The 14,557-nt window shown below is 38.6% G+C and overlaps 4 protein-coding genes across 4 annotated transcripts in view; all 4 read right to left on the bottom strand.

The window, feature by feature from the left end:
• Window positions 1-14,557, bottom strand: part of LOC130494586 (uncharacterized) — a 77,408-nt gene that overhangs the window by 31,636 nt on the left and 31,215 nt on the right. The gene's annotated exons all lie outside the window — the stretch shown is intronic.
• LOC108813088 (histidine--tRNA ligase, cytoplasmic) lies at window positions 968-4,132 on the bottom strand. Its single transcript, XM_018585523.2, has 5 exons — window positions 2,828-4,132; window positions 2,567-2,746; window positions 2,240-2,497; window positions 1,582-2,145; window positions 968-1,491 (listed from the first exon to the last, which is right to left on the bottom strand). Exons 1-5 carry the CDS (start codon window positions 4,097-4,099, stop codon window positions 1,186-1,188), a joined length of 2,580 nt encoding a protein of 859 aa, XP_018441025.1. The 5' UTR covers window positions 4,100-4,132; the 3' UTR covers window positions 968-1,185.
• On the bottom strand, window positions 5,515-7,060 carry LOC108806666 (putative 4-hydroxy-4-methyl-2-oxoglutarate aldolase 2). Its single transcript, XM_018578834.1, has 3 exons — window positions 6,860-7,060; window positions 6,565-6,764; window positions 5,515-6,021 (listed from the first exon to the last, which is right to left on the bottom strand). The coding sequence occupies exons 2-3, from the start codon at window positions 6,746-6,748 to the stop codon at window positions 5,705-5,707; spliced, it is 501 nt and encodes a 166-aa protein (XP_018434336.1). The 5' UTR covers window positions 6,749-6,764; window positions 6,860-7,060; the 3' UTR covers window positions 5,515-5,704.
• LOC108811342 (isopentenyl-diphosphate Delta-isomerase II, chloroplastic-like) lies at window positions 7,158-13,734 on the bottom strand. Its single transcript, XM_018583385.2, has 6 exons — window positions 13,509-13,734; window positions 13,264-13,319; window positions 13,078-13,169; window positions 12,521-12,623; window positions 7,615-7,752; window positions 7,158-7,529 (listed from the first exon to the last, which is right to left on the bottom strand). Exons 1-6 carry the CDS (start codon window positions 13,652-13,654, stop codon window positions 7,279-7,281), a joined length of 786 nt encoding a protein of 261 aa, XP_018438887.1. The 5' UTR covers window positions 13,655-13,734; the 3' UTR covers window positions 7,158-7,278.

Raw genomic sequence — 14,557 nt, 5'->3', positions numbered from 1 at the left:
ATACTGCTTCTGTCTAATCCACCTAAGATTAGAAGAAGAACTACTTCTTTGGTCAGCTTAATCATATTACTATCTTTAAAGTTAACCCTTGTTTATGATTTACTTTTTTATCATAAGTATGGAAAATTACAGTTTAACGAGAATAAAAAAATCAAAACATTAAAAAATTTTCATTTTGTAAGCAGTGCCGGCTCTAAAGGGTGGTAAAGATGGCATATACCATAAATCTATTTTACAAATAACTAAATTTAATAATAAAATAGGTCTGTATTTAATTTGTTTGGATCCATAAAATTATGTTTAACATACATAAAAAAAAATAGCCATAGGTCCAAAATAGTTTTAAGCCGGCACTAATTGTAAGAAATATGCTTGATAAAATGGTACTACTATAACCGGGCTTCGTAGCCTGGTGGTAATGGAACCTCGGCTGAGGTGCCCGCCACCCAGCTTCGAAACCCGGTCACAGCGATTTAACATCTTTACTGCTGGGGCGCTGGACCCCTTCGGAAATAACAGAAGGGAACAAAACTTTCAGCTGTGGAACCCATAATAAGAAGAGTCACTAAACACATGCATGTACACTCTGAACACAAGTCACATGTTGGCAACGAGGCACGGACTCCAACATGTTATCAAACTTCTTTCTCATGCAAGCAGATCTGCAGATCAACGTTTTTGAACAACAAGACAACCTCTGTTTGGTGTTTATTTTCTCTTTATATCTCTCTCATGAAATCCAAACTCAATTTTTGACTTTTGCATTCTCATCTTCTTCCCATCTCAATCAGATAACCCAGCTCTTTTTTTTTTTGGATGATACCATAGATTAACTTAATTAGGCTGATTTATAGAGGGCTCAAATTCGTTAATTCAACTATTAACTTATAATATGTTTAGTTAGTTTGTTGATCAAACCGGGTCGGTTATCCATCTACTAAATCAATCACATCTCAAGCAAATCAAATCAAATCAATTCAATTCCTCTCCTCTAAATAGTAAAAACCAAGTCATTACTTCTTATCTTCAACAACACCAATCATAAGATTTTTGAGTCATCATCAGAATTGTATATTTAAAATTTAAAAATGCAAACATAATATGTTTCCTTTCCCTGGAATCGAACCAGTAAGCATGTGACTCTGTGTGTGTACCTTTTTTGATATCACTTCAAAGAAAACTCAGTTAGAGGCGTTTTAACAACTCTGCAACGAAACTGTCTCTAGGAACACCTTTAATTTCCTCCTCACTCCCCTCGACCATCTTTTTCAATGTCACAACACCTTCACTGAGCTCTGTCTTGCCAACAACCACCATCCAAGGTATCTTCGAACCCTTTGCCCAATCGAAATGCTTTGAATTCCTTTTCGTAACAAGATACTCTGCACTGATATCAGCTTCCCATAACTGACTAGCCAGTTCTGCAGCTTCCCCTAGCTTATCTTCCTCCATTATACTTACCAAAACTTTTGTCTCTGTAGACCTAACAACCTTCCAATTCATACCAAAAAAAAAAAAAAAATGTTAGGACAAGAAGAAGAAAAAGAGAGCATTAAACACTTTGGCAAGAAGTAAGTTTACTCGTTTTGGTTCCTCTTTCAGATTTTGTTTGTTTTCCAATATGTTAAACACTCTCTCGATCCCAAGGCTCATGCCAACCGCAGGGACTTGCTTTGCTCCAAACATTCCTATAAGGTTATCGTATCGACCACCAGCAGCAATTGATCCAACCTCAGCTCCTATACAAACGGCTTCAAAGATGACCCCGGTGTAATAATCAAGACCTCTAGCAAGACTCAGATCAAAGACTACTCTGTCACTGCACTTTGATCTCTCAAGAGCTTCAAACATTATACTCAACTCATCAAGAGCTTCTTTTGCTGACTTGTTGCCTAAAAACTCGCTCCCTTCTTCTCTCAGTTTAGTCAATAGCTCCATAGGAGCTCCTTTCTCCTTGACAAAGCTCCCAATTCTGTCTGCAATCTCTGATGACAAACCCTTCTCCTCCACCATCTCTTTCTTCACTTGCTCAAACGATTGCTTGTCTAACTTATCGATACTTGAACAGATGGTTCTGAATTTCTCAGCCGGTACTCCACATATCTCCAGCATCCCATCAAGCAACTTTCTATGATTCAGTTTCACCTATTTTTTGGCAACAAAAGAAGTAACGTAAGCAAGAAGAAAACAAAACGAGTAATATCAAGGTTACTTGGAGATATAAACTTGTTATTATTACCACATAGTCTCCAATCTCCAGTTTATCAAGGAGCTCAGTTAAAATCTTGACGACTTCGAAATCAGGTCCCATCGGTTCAGACAAACCAGCGATATCGAAATCACACTGATAAAACTCTCTGTACCTCCCGTGAGATGGATTGTCTCTTCTGTACACCTTAGCTATTTGGTATCTTTTGATCGATGTGATACCGTTCATAGCCACGTACCGCGCAAATGGAACAGTCAGATCATATCGTAAAGAACAAATCTCTCCACCCTGCAATTAACATGAATTTTAGCATCATTATCTACAAAAACAGATTTAAATCAGCAGAGTACGTTTTACCTGATCAGCAAGATCGTAGATCAGCTTAGAGTCTTCTCCATACTTGCCCATAAGTGTCTCTCTCAATTCAAACACAGGAGTGTCAAGTGCAGTTGCACCGTGTTTCTTGAAAACATTCTGAATGATTGAAAATGCTTTTTCTCTGATTATCATCTTCCCTTGAGCAAAATCTCGAGTACCCTAGTGTGTCATCATAATATCAAAACAAATGAGAAAATAGATAGACTCAAAAGGCCTAACACTTTGATGCTGAGATCTTACCTTTGGAAGCTTAGGGAGTCTCCTGTTTTCATTACTTTCTACAATCTCTTTCACTTTAGCCAATAAGCAATCAAAACCGTGACCCTCCGGATCATAAAGATTCAAGATTTGCTCCACCTGGTCACCACCATTTGCTCCCTCGTTACTCCCCAATCTCTCTTTGATAAACTGGATAATGACGCTTGTCCCTTTCCCCAAAACTGCTTTCTTCTTATTCTTCTTATCGCTCTTTGGCTCCTCTTTGTCTCCACCAGAAAGTGCAAAATAGGCAGCAGCTGCTTCCAAACCGACGATTCTCCACACAACCCCCAGAGACTCATTCAACTTATGAGCTAATCTGCAAGGATCCTCTTCAACAAAAGCTAACTTAACACCACTCTTCAGATTCTCATACTCAACAAAACTCTTTTCCAACAGCAGATTCTTCAGACTCTCATTCCCAATGGACTCAACACAAAGCTTAGCACGAAGGAACGAACATTCTCCTAATCTTTTAATCGGCACACACAAACCTGACAACGTTGCTCCTAAAGCCTCACCAATTCCACCTCCTTTAACAACACCTGAGTTCAACTCAACACGAGCATCCGAGTGCACACTCCTCACCACATCTCTGAACTTCCCATGAATCCTCGGAATCTTCGAAACCTCTTCCACCTCCTCAGCTTTCCCCACAGCTTTAGACCCATTCAGCAAAACCTTGAGATCACCAGCGACACCGATCGCATCTTTGTTACCAAACCCATCTCCAGAATCCAACGAACTAAACGAAGTGATATCACCTTTTGTAGCCTCACAGCTCAAGGCAGCAACAGAGTCCACAATCTGTGACAAAACCGTCGCTTTGTGATCTATAACCGAACATACTCCAACCAACGAAGCACAAGACTTCTCCAACACAACAATCTCCCCTTCCGTCACTTCCACATCACCGAACCCGAAAGTCTCATCCTTTGAGTTCAGAATCTCCAGTATCTTAACCGGAATAACAGAGCGGACGGTGGAGGAAGAAGGCGAACCTGAGTTTGACAAAAGAAGCTTGTTTAAGAGCACAACCAGAGAAGCTCGGATCTCTTCCTTCGTTAACTCTTCAGAAGGGATACGAAAGGAGCTTCCTTTGATCAATGGAAGGGCTTTAGTGGAGAATCTCTCGATCGCAGAAGAGTCGATTCGTGCATCAGCGACGCCGCAAGCAACCTTGTAAACAGAGGAAGAAGAGAATGAAGAGCCTTTTCCTCCCAGAGTAATCACAGATCTCCTCTCCGTCGCCATTATCACAAAGCAAAGCACTAGAGAGAGAGATAGAGAGCGAGACAGAAGAAGGAAGCTTGTTAGGGTTTTATTTTTTTAGCCTCTGAGTTTATAACGCCATGACCTGCCTAATGCCTTATTGATCATGACATCATCAGACATGCCATTCGGTTTCTGGTTCTGTTTTGGTTTAGTTATTTTAATATTTTAATGTTTCGGTTTTAGAAATTTGGTAACATTTCAGTATATACAAAACTTGATTTCGGTTTGGTTATTTTGATTTTTCGATTCGGTTTGAATAACAAAATTAGGATTTGGCTAATATCCAAAAAAAAATAAGATGCAATTTGATTTCGGTTCGATTCTAATTTTTCGGATAATTGAGCTAATATGGATAATCTCACAATTAGGGGTTTGCAATTTAACTATCATGTAGTTTAGATGAAATATTGGATAGTTCAAATAATTTTTAATATTTCAAATAAAAATATTCAAATAAATTTTGGTTTTTAGATAATTTGGTTTATAAATAGTATTATAGAATATTTGTTATTTAAAACTTAATATAACTAATAATTTTAGATATATAATATGTATTTTAAGATTTGGCTGATCAGTTCTAAAGATATAAAATCCATTTAGTTGTTTATGAAATTTGGTTTGATTTTGGTTTTGTTTTTTTTGGTAAAGTATCTACAAATTCAATTTAGATTTGTTAAATAAACCAAATTATGGTTAAGTATCTTAGTAAAATTGGAATTAATCTAAACTGTACTTAGAAAAACATTTTCTTTTTTTGAAACACAAATTTATAGATATTCAGAACAAAGGTTCAGAACTATTACAATAGCAGAGATGCTCAGAGCATACTAAATTAGCTACTATCTTAAGAAATCTTTAAACAAAGAAATCCTTAAACCAAGTAGGATATCCTGCTGCAATATATGATTGAAAAAGATCCTTCTTAACCACACTATTAGCAATAAGGGAAGCTGGTTTTAGCGCTTGGTGAGACTGATGTTCAACCCGCCAAAATAGAAATTCTTGAAACCTTGAAATAAGCTTGACAGAGAAGAATTTGAGAGAAGGCCATGCAGATGGTTTGGAAATGGCACTTACAATATTCTGATCTTCAGAAGAAAAGATGATGGAGTCAAAGTGCAAAGACTGCATGCTTTCTATTGCCCATTGCCAACTTTGAAAAGAGGCATTTTGTTTGGTGAGAATGTTGGAGAAGGATCTTCTTCCATGCAGTAAAACTTTCCCCTCTGCATTTCTAAGAATCCAAGAAGCTCCACACTCATATCGATTTCTGTCCCAAGCCATTTCTATATTACACAAAAGAGGAAAATATCTACAAACGCAATTTAGGCTTGTTGAATAAACCAATTATGTGGTTCTGGATAAATTTGTCCGCACCTAACACATGTACACAATGTATAAAGAACCATTTTATTTCAGAAACGTTACACGCCATGACACGAAAATAATACAAACAAATAATGAAAAACATTTAACTTATTAACGCCACAAACCCCAAAACGCATCCCTTCAAAGACATTAACATTTTTACTTTGATAGCCATTTAACAAGAAGACAAAGCTCCTCCACCATTTCTTTGTTTTTCTAAACAGATAATTCGACCTGAGAAACAAGGATACCATCAGTATCTGCGTAAAGCCATTCACCATCGCATATCCGAGTGCCAGCTATGTTGAGTGGGACTCTCTGTTCACCAAGTCCTTTCTTACTAGCCTTGATAGGATGAGAAGCTAAAGCTCTCACTCCAATGTCGCAACCGTTGATCTCATCAACGTCTCTTATGCAACCGTTCACTATGATCCCCGCCCATCCGTTGTTCTGAGCTTGTACTACCGGGTTTCCTCCAAGTATGGCACATCGTAAGCTCCCTCCACCATCCACCACAAGAACTCTTCCATTGCCTTTTTTTTTTAAGATATTGGAAACATGAGTGAGCTTTTGATGTGAAAGATAAAAGAGAAGAACACATTGGCTTTATTGTAAGCAAAACCGAGTCATCTCATCTCTAGCCACTAGCATGATAAAGCTCAAAGGAAAACAAGGTACTATTGTCTATATTTTTCCGACAATAAATCTATATTTGTGTAATAGAATTCTCTGTTTTATATATTATTGTAATAGAATTGTATAGCTGAATTCTATGTTTCTACTATAAATATATATGATTTCAACATCATGCAGCCTCAACATATCAAATGATCACAATCTGTGAAGAGTTCTTGATGTGAAATAGTACAGAGCTTTCTTTCTTTTTTTGTGCGAAACAGAGCTTTCATTACTAATGAATCAGATTAGATGATCTTTAAACTTATTCAACCAATAGTTTTAATCAAAGTAAATTCTGAAGCTGTTTGATAAGTGACTAATCAGAATTTGAGTCACTAAACCATGTCAATGATTTCATAATATCTCTCTTAAGGGTCTAGAATGAATATACTATATACCTTTCTCTTCGAGAAACTGACGGATCAAGCCATTGTCTTCAAACACTTTGACAGTAACAACAGGACCTGAGAATATCTGACGGCGACCGTAAATCTGGAAACAGGGCTGCAGAGCTCTGAGCTGGCCACTACGGATCAGATCTTGATTCGCGTCACAAACTTCCGCAGTTGTCACAAACGCCATTTTTTTTTCTCACCTCCTGGATTCACAATTATTATTGATTAATCTGAGACAAAAACGAATTGATTTTATATATATACAAAGGGAAATTAGATCGAATCTCATATCATTTACCTGAAAGATAAGAAACTCTGTCTTTGTGTGTGCTCAAGTCTCAGAGATATGAAAGTGATGATTTAAAGCAGAACCTGTGTCTTAAACATACCTGCTTTGGTCGTTTTGTAATAATAAAATCTTGACTTAATTTTTTTTTGTTTTATAATAAGGAAAGCTTCTGAGAAAAAGAATCTTTGCTTTTACTTTTCTCTGGTTTCGACTCTGTTTCCTTGCTTTCATTTTCACAGCTCTTTTATGGTTTTTGACCAAACCAAATGTAATAATTGTAGCTTAGATCATTTAATTAAAATCCAAATAAAAACATGAAACTTTATTGCGTTAAAAGTCTCACATGTTTCAATTATTATCATCACAATTCACAAACATCAAAAGGAGAAAGAGACACACAACAAACAAACAAACTTTTAAGGAAGGTTTCAGAGTTTGTGGATGGTTTTCATGTCTACAGCTTCATCCAGAGTTCCTTTCTCAACATGATTCCACCACTTCATCAAGAAATTCTTCACCACCAATCTGAACCATGGTGACAACTTCACACCTTCCGCCCCTGCATCTGCTTTCTTCACTAGCTCCTTCACCCCTTCCCTGCTCAAATACTTTACATCCGCTACTTCGTCCGGGTTTGGTTCGACCTTCACATCCCGCACAACAGCGAGCAAGTAGACCACTGCAAAAAAAAAAGAAGGCCAATAACAGAGGAGGAGGAGAAACAAAGATCAAAACAAGAGTCTCAGGGGGAATGGGTATTATACATTCGTGCTCTCCCCATTTGCCATCAGAAGGAGCCTTGTAAAGCATACGCCCCAAAGGAGTGAACTCATCGACCGGTACATCTTCAGCTACAACACCAAGCTCGTCAAGAAGCTTTCTCTGTGCAGCATTCCTCACACCTGAGGATGAGCATATGTACCAAATACAGTTGTTGATTCAAACTTGAGATAGCTTTGAGTACAAGCTATCATATTCCTAATGAGCTTAGGAATAGGAGAATATATTCCTAATGAGTTTAGGATAAGTGTGAGGAGTATAAATAGGATGCTAATGTGTAGCATATCCTAAGAGAGTTTGAGAGCTTTAGTTTTGAGTTATTTTCTAAAGCATTGTGTTAAGAGTTTGTGTGAGAGATTAATAAAGAGTTTATTAAGAGTTTGATTCAATAATTGGTATCAGAGCAATATATTGAATCAAAGAGACCATGGGAGAAATCGTTGCAGCCAGCAACGTTGCAAAGAATGGAGGTTCATCGTCTATACGGTGCCCACTACTCAATGAGACAAACTATACCGTGTGGACAATAAGAATGCAGGCAGCGCTGGAGGTCCACAAGGTTTGGGAGGCTATTGAACCTGGAGAAGAAGGAGATAAGAATGTTATGGCAAGAGCACTTCTTTTCCAATCAATACCTGAGGCGATGACACTCCAAGTTGGTAAGCTCAAAACCGCTAAAGAGATTTGGGAGGCAATCAAGATGAGATACATGGGAGCAGAACGTGTAAGGAAGGCACGTCTGATGACGTTAAAAGCAGATTTGAACCGGGTCAAGATGAAAGAAAGCGAAACTATCGATAGCTTTGTTAGTCGTATAACAGAGTTGACTGCAAAGTGTGCATCTTTGGGAGAGATTATTGAAGAGTCAAAGATGGTGGAGAAGCTTCTATATAGCTTGCCTAGGAAGAAGTATATACATATGACTGCTGCCTTGGAACAGAATCTTGATCTTGACACGACAAGCTTCGAGGACATAGTGGGAAGGTTGAAAGCATACGAGGAGAGGATTGCAGAAGAAGATGAAGAGAAACCGGAGGATCAAAGTCAGAACAAGCTCATGTACGCTAATTCTGATTCACAAGGTCAAACACAACCCTACCAAGGCGGATATGACCCGTCTAGAGGAAGAGGCAGAAGCGGACGGTATGGATACCGAGGAAGAGGACGTGGTCGCACGGGTTATCAACAGAACGGTGGAGGTTACTACCGTCAAGAGAGAGATGCATCAAGAGTAGTATGTTTCCGTTGTGACAAAACGGGACACTTTGCCCAAAATTGTCCAGATAGGCTACTTAAACTTCAAGAAACACAAGAAAGTGAAGCAGATACTACACGCGAGGCAGAAGAATTGATGGTAAACGAAATAGTGTACTTAAACGAGGGGAAGGTGATACCAAGACAACTCGACAGTACTAAGACAAAAGACAATATGTGGTATCTTGATAATGGGGCTAGTAACCATATGACGGGTAATCTTGAGTTTTTCTCAGACATTGATAGGAGGATAACCGGCAAAGTAAGGTTTGGTGATGATTCTAGGATTGACATTACCGGGAAAGGTTCAATAGTCTTTGTAACCAAGGAAGGAAGAAAGAAAACACTCACCAATGTGTACTACATTCCTGATTTGCGTAGTAATATTATCAGCCTTGGTCAGGCAACTGAGTCCGGATGTGAGGTGAGAATGAAGGAAGATTGCTTACTCTTGTATGATCGAGATAACAGGCTTTTGATGAGAGCAAAGAGATCCCCAAACCGGCTATACAAAGTAGCTATGGAGGTAGAGAATACGAAGTGTCTACAAATAGTCCGACATAACGAGTCTTCTAAGTGGCACTCGCGCCTTGGTCACTTAGGCCTCACAAATCTGAAGCTGATGGTTGATAAGAAGATGGTGACAGGTATGCCGAGCTTTGGAGTTGAAAAGGAAACGTGTGCTGCGTGTCTGAGAGGGAAACAAATTCGAAAATCGTTTCCTCAAGAGAGTTCATATCGAGCATCACGAGTTCTAGAACTTGTCCACGGAGACTTATGTGGTCCAATTACACCATCTACGGCTGGAGGAAACAAATACGTATTTGTGATCATAGATGACTACTCTAGATACATGTGGACTATCCTAATGAGGGAGAAGAGCGAAGCGTTTGAAAAGTTTAAACGGTTTCGAACACTAGTAGAACAGGAGACGAGAGGAAGAATTAGGACCTTTAGAACCGATAGAGGAGGAGAATTCACTTCTACAGAATTCAAGAGTTATTGTGATAGTGCAGGAATTGCTCGACATTTGACCGCACCTTACTCTCCACAGCAAAATGGTATTGTAGAGAGAAGAAACAGGACATTGTTGGAGATGACTCGGAGCATCTTAAAACACATGGAGGTTCCAAACTTTTTGTGGGGAGAAGCAGTGAGGCACGCAACCTACCTTATAAACAGGATAGCCACGCGAACTTTGAACCATATGACACCATACGAGAGCTACAAGGGAAGAAAACCAAACGTGGAGCACATAAGAGTGTTTGGATGCGTCGGTTATGCAAAGGTTACTACTCCCCACTTGAGGAAACTTGATGATAGATCAAGAGCCTTGGTTCATCTCGGAACAGAGCCGGGGACAAAGGCCTATCGACTACTAGAACCTTCAAGTAGAAAAATTATAGTGAGCAGAGACGTGATCTTCAATGAAGATCAACGATGGAAGTGGGTGGAGTTTGAAAAGAATATTCGCAATAGGTCGCGTGAGATAGACTTTGGTGAAGTTGTGATACATCCAGGTCCTAAAGTCCTTGAAGATACAGAAGTTAAGAGTGAAGGAGAAGAGCCACGAGAATCAAAACGTGAGGTCGAAGATGAAGAAACAGAGCAAGAAACAGAGCATATAGCACTGAGACGTTCCTCTCGGGTTACCAACAAACCAAGCTATCTTGACGACTATGAACTCTTATGTGAAGAAGATGAGATGTATGAGAAGCTTTGTGAGATAGAAAGTGAGCACCTTATGATGCTCATGAACGAGGAGCCGTGGAACTATGCTGAAGCAAAGGAGTTTAAAGTTTGGAGAGATGCATGTGAGGAAGAAATCAAATCGATAGTGAAGAACAAAACCTGGACTTTGATGGATCTTCCAAGTAACTGCAAAGCCATAGGTCTAAAATGGATTTTCAAGGTTAAGAGAAATTCTGACGGGAGTATAAACAAGTACAAAGCCCGTCTCGTTGCTAAAGGATACATTCAGAGACATGGAATAGATTTCGATGAAGTATTTGCCCCGGTTGCTAGAATAGAAACCGTGAGACTTATTATAGGAATGGCGGCTTCATACACTTGGGAGTTACATCATCTTGATGTCAAGACCGCGTTCCTCTACGGAGATTTAAAAGAAGATGTCTACGTCACACAACCAGAGGGTTTCGTTATAAAGGGAAAAGAATCGAAAGTTTACAAACTAAGCAAAGCATTGTACGGTCTCCGTCAAGCTCCACGGGCATGGAACGAGAAGCTAAATACAGTACTCAATGAGCTAAAGTTTGAGCGTTGCCTCAAGGAACCGTCTCTGTATCATAGGAGAGAAAGAGGTCATATATTGGTAGTGGCTGTATACGTTGACGATTTGCTTGTCACAGGTTCAAGTGTGGAGATGATCATGGAATTCAAGAAAAACATGGGAACCAAGTTCGATATGACTGATCTTGGAAGGCTTAGCTACTATCTTGGAATTGAAGTAAGACAACAAGGTGGAAGTATAATATTAAGTCAAGAGAAATATGCGAAGAAAATCATTGAAGATGCGGGCATGAAGGGATGTAACTCAACTCAGATTCCGATGGATGCAGGAACAAAGCTAGAAAAGGCAGAAGAAGAACGTGGTGTTGATGAAAGGGAGTATAGGAGAAACATTGGATGTCTACGCTACTTGATACACACACGACCGGATCTTGCGTGTAGTGTGGGGATTTTGAGCCGTTACATGCATAACCCAAAGGAGTCTCACAAAGCAGCGTTGAAACAGGTGTTGCGGTATGTGCAGGGAACGACATCTTACGGTCTAAAGTTCGGTTCAAGACCACACGAAGGACTCATTGGATACAGCGATAGCAGCTATAATGTTGACCCGGATGATGGTAAGAGCACAACAGGGCACATCTTTTATCTTGGTGGTAATCCTATCACGTGGTGTTCGCAGAAACAAGAGATAGTTGCTTTGTCATCATGTGAAGCTGAGTTTATGGCAGCAACTGAGACTGCGAAACAAGCAATCTGGCTCCGTGACCTGCTCGGTGAGATACTCAACAGAGTTGATGAGAAAGTGGTGATCAGAATCGACAACAAGTCTGCAATAGCGTTGTCTAAAAACCCGGTGTTTCATGGGCGTAGCAAACACATTCACACAAGGTTTCATTTTATTAGAGAGTGTGTCGAGAAAGGTTTGGTGTGCGTGGAACATGTTGCAGGTACGAGACAGAAGGCGGATATACTTACAAAGGCTTTAGGAAGGATTAAATTCAAGGAGATGAGAGAGCTGATTGGAGTTCAAGATGTGTCAAAAGAGAGTTTCAAGTTTGAGGGGGAGAATGTTGATTCAAACTTGAGATAGCTTTGAGTACAAGCTATCATATTCCTAATGAGCTTAGGAATAGGAGAATATATTCCTAATGAGTTTAGGATAAGTGTGAGGAGTATAAATAGGATGCTAATGTGTAGCATATCCTAAGAGAGTTTGAGAGCTTTAGTTTTGAGTTATTTTCTAAAGCATTGTGTTAAGAGTTTGTGTGAGAGATTAATAAAGAGTTTATTAAGAGTTTGATTCAATAACAGTGAGGTCAGCGGTCAATTAATCATGAGCACTAAGAAGTAATGGATTGTTAGCCAGCTCAGTAGATAGATACTGACCAAGTGCATTTTCTTCGATAAGCTCTGAGTCACGGTGAAGTGGATGGCTGCAACAAGTGTTTGTCCACACGAGGGGGAAAGTCACCTTTGCTTTCGATCTTTGCTGCTCAATAGAGAGGAAGAAATTTCAGTAAGATACATATTAAGACCCACCAGTAAAACTCTGTTCTTTCTTTAAAAATACAGTAAGATAGAATATAGAGTAATGAAAAAAAAAAGAATTGATTACTTTATTTATAGAATAAAATTCATTATAGAATGAAAAATATAATAAAATTGAAGTATTATGTTTTTTTTTATAATCGACTTTACTCAATTTTGTAGTAAACAATTGAGTGAGGTCGAAAATGTTCTAAAATCACAAAAGCATCTCATCATCCATTGCCGCAAGTTATATGTGCAAAATAAATGTATTGAGTAATAAAAAAGTTTATGATCTACCCTCTCATATTTACTGAGCTTATTATTGCTCTCTACAAAAAAAGGTGATTCTATAGAATCTAAGACATCACCATGACTAATCACAAGCCTACAACAAGACAAGATTTATCTTTTACCTGGAGAAGCAGCTCATAGTTCGAGTTGAATAAATACACACTAAAAGCCCTGTGAAGCAAATTTTTAGCTTCGATATTCTCCATCAGATGACCTGCAGATTTTTTATAAGTTATCACTTATCAGTATCTCTTAATAATGACATTAGACCGAGACAAGAAGCAAAACAGCGATCATCTATCACTTACAATTATATTTGCTGTCATGTCCCACAACACGATCAGTCTCGTCAACAAGAATGCATCTGCAAGCAATAAAGACAATAATGAAGGAAACGAATCATTTTCGTATAGATGCTTGTACTGCCCATCAGCTGACTTTAAAACTTGGTAGACACGCTTCTATAAAGCAAAGCGCCACATCTTTCATATAAAGATACGAAAGCGTTGACCTTTTTTGCCCCCAAGAATCGGAATCGAAGTCAAAGACTTACTCGTCCTCAAACATGAGGCGTCTCTGAACAGCATCCATTCCAGCATCTGTACCGGAGAAAGCTCGAAAGTTTCTAGGTGACAGAGGAAGACGGCAAGAAAGAGATCTGAAGCGAGTCAACGGGAGATTAAACAAAGAAGCAATCATTGTTGGTTGATCACTTGATGCGTTCTCCCCCTCCTGTCTTCTGCGTTTTTAAATTTTATTTATGTAGTCCACAACCATCCCTAATGTACCTCTCCGCAGTGTATAAACCCTCTCCTGATCGTAATAGAAAAAAAGAAGCGGATAAGGTTATTTCCTTTTTCGAGAAACTAAAATATAATATTTCCAAACAAACCCTTGAAGTAACCACGAAACATAATAACATAACCCTCATATTTAATTACAAATCGTAAATTAGTTCAGCATCCTTGATCCACCATGTATTTTTTTTTTTTACGATAGGATGAAATGACATGAAGCCAGGTTGAGTATTCATTTATAACAAAGAAATGGGAAGATAAAGATTAAAAAATTGGTAAAGAATATAGAACGTTTGAAATGACATTTGGTTTTTGGCTAGCGTTTTGCGGTTTCAAGCTCTCTGTTTATATGTTTTGGCATAACATTTAAGGGGAAGTGTACAACACGTTTTGTTTCAGTATTAGCGTTCTGCTAGCTTGAACTGTTCATTGATTTTTCTGTTCCAATCTCTCTTTAGATCTGTATCTGGTTGTTGCTTTTAAACAGAAAACTCTTAGAGGCAAAAAAAAAAAAATTATTTCATAAACGATGGAAGAGGGTTCGTAAATTTCATTTAAAAACTCTGTTTCTGTCCAGACACAAACAGAGGATACCTTCAGAAGACGTCAATGTGCAGACATCTTGTTTTCTGATTACATAGAACGTGCACAAAGTTAGATTGTGTTACATATTATATTATTCGCGTTCTGTCATTCGTGTTTTCTAATCTATGTTACGTGTAAAGACACCGACATAGATAAAACAGAATATGGACTCTTCTAGCTAAAGAATATTATACGAATCGGTGGATTCTTTGGTTATCTT

The sequence above is a fragment of the Raphanus sativus genome, chromosome 6 (genome assembly GCF_000801105.2).
Source record: "Raphanus sativus cultivar WK10039 chromosome 6, ASM80110v3, whole genome shotgun sequence".
NCBI lineage: Eukaryota > Viridiplantae > Streptophyta > Magnoliopsida > Brassicales > Brassicaceae > Raphanus > Raphanus sativus.
Note: the sequence above shows the minus strand (reverse complement) of the source record. Positions and strands in the feature narration are given on the sequence as shown.

Bases quoted from the DNA above. Each gene is read 5' to 3' on its own strand.
- LOC108811342 (XM_018583385.2), bottom strand. From the start codon at position 13,654: ATGATTGCTTCTTTGTTTAATCTCCCGTTGACTCGCTTCAGATCTCTT. The intron at 13,170-13,263 runs GTAAGTGATAGA...AAAAATCTGCAG, and splicing joins ACATGACAGCAAATATAATT to GTCATCTGATGGAGAATATC. The intron at 12,624-13,077 runs GTAAAAGATAAA...TCTATTGAGCAG, and splicing joins ACTATGAGCTGCTTCTCCAG to CAAAGATCGAAAGCAAAGGT.
- LOC108806666 (XM_018578834.1), bottom strand. From the start codon at position 6,748: ATGGCGTTTGTGACAACTGCGGAAGTTTGTGACGCGAATCAAGATCTG. The intron at 6,022-6,564 runs GTATATAGTATA...TAAAAAAAAAAG, and splicing joins TCAGTTTCTCGAAGAGAAAG to GCAATGGAAGAGTTCTTGTG.
- LOC108813088 (XM_018585523.2), bottom strand. From the start codon at position 4,099: ATGGCGACGGAGAGGAGATCTGTGATTACTCTGGGAGGAAAAGGCTCT. The intron at 2,146-2,239 runs GTAATAATAACA...GCCAAAAAATAG, and splicing joins TGGAGATTGGAGACTATGTG to GTGAAACTGAATCATAGAAA. The intron at 1,492-1,581 runs GTAAACTTACTT...ATGAATTGGAAG, and splicing joins TGAAAGAGGAACCAAAACGA to GTTGTTAGGTCTACAGAGAC.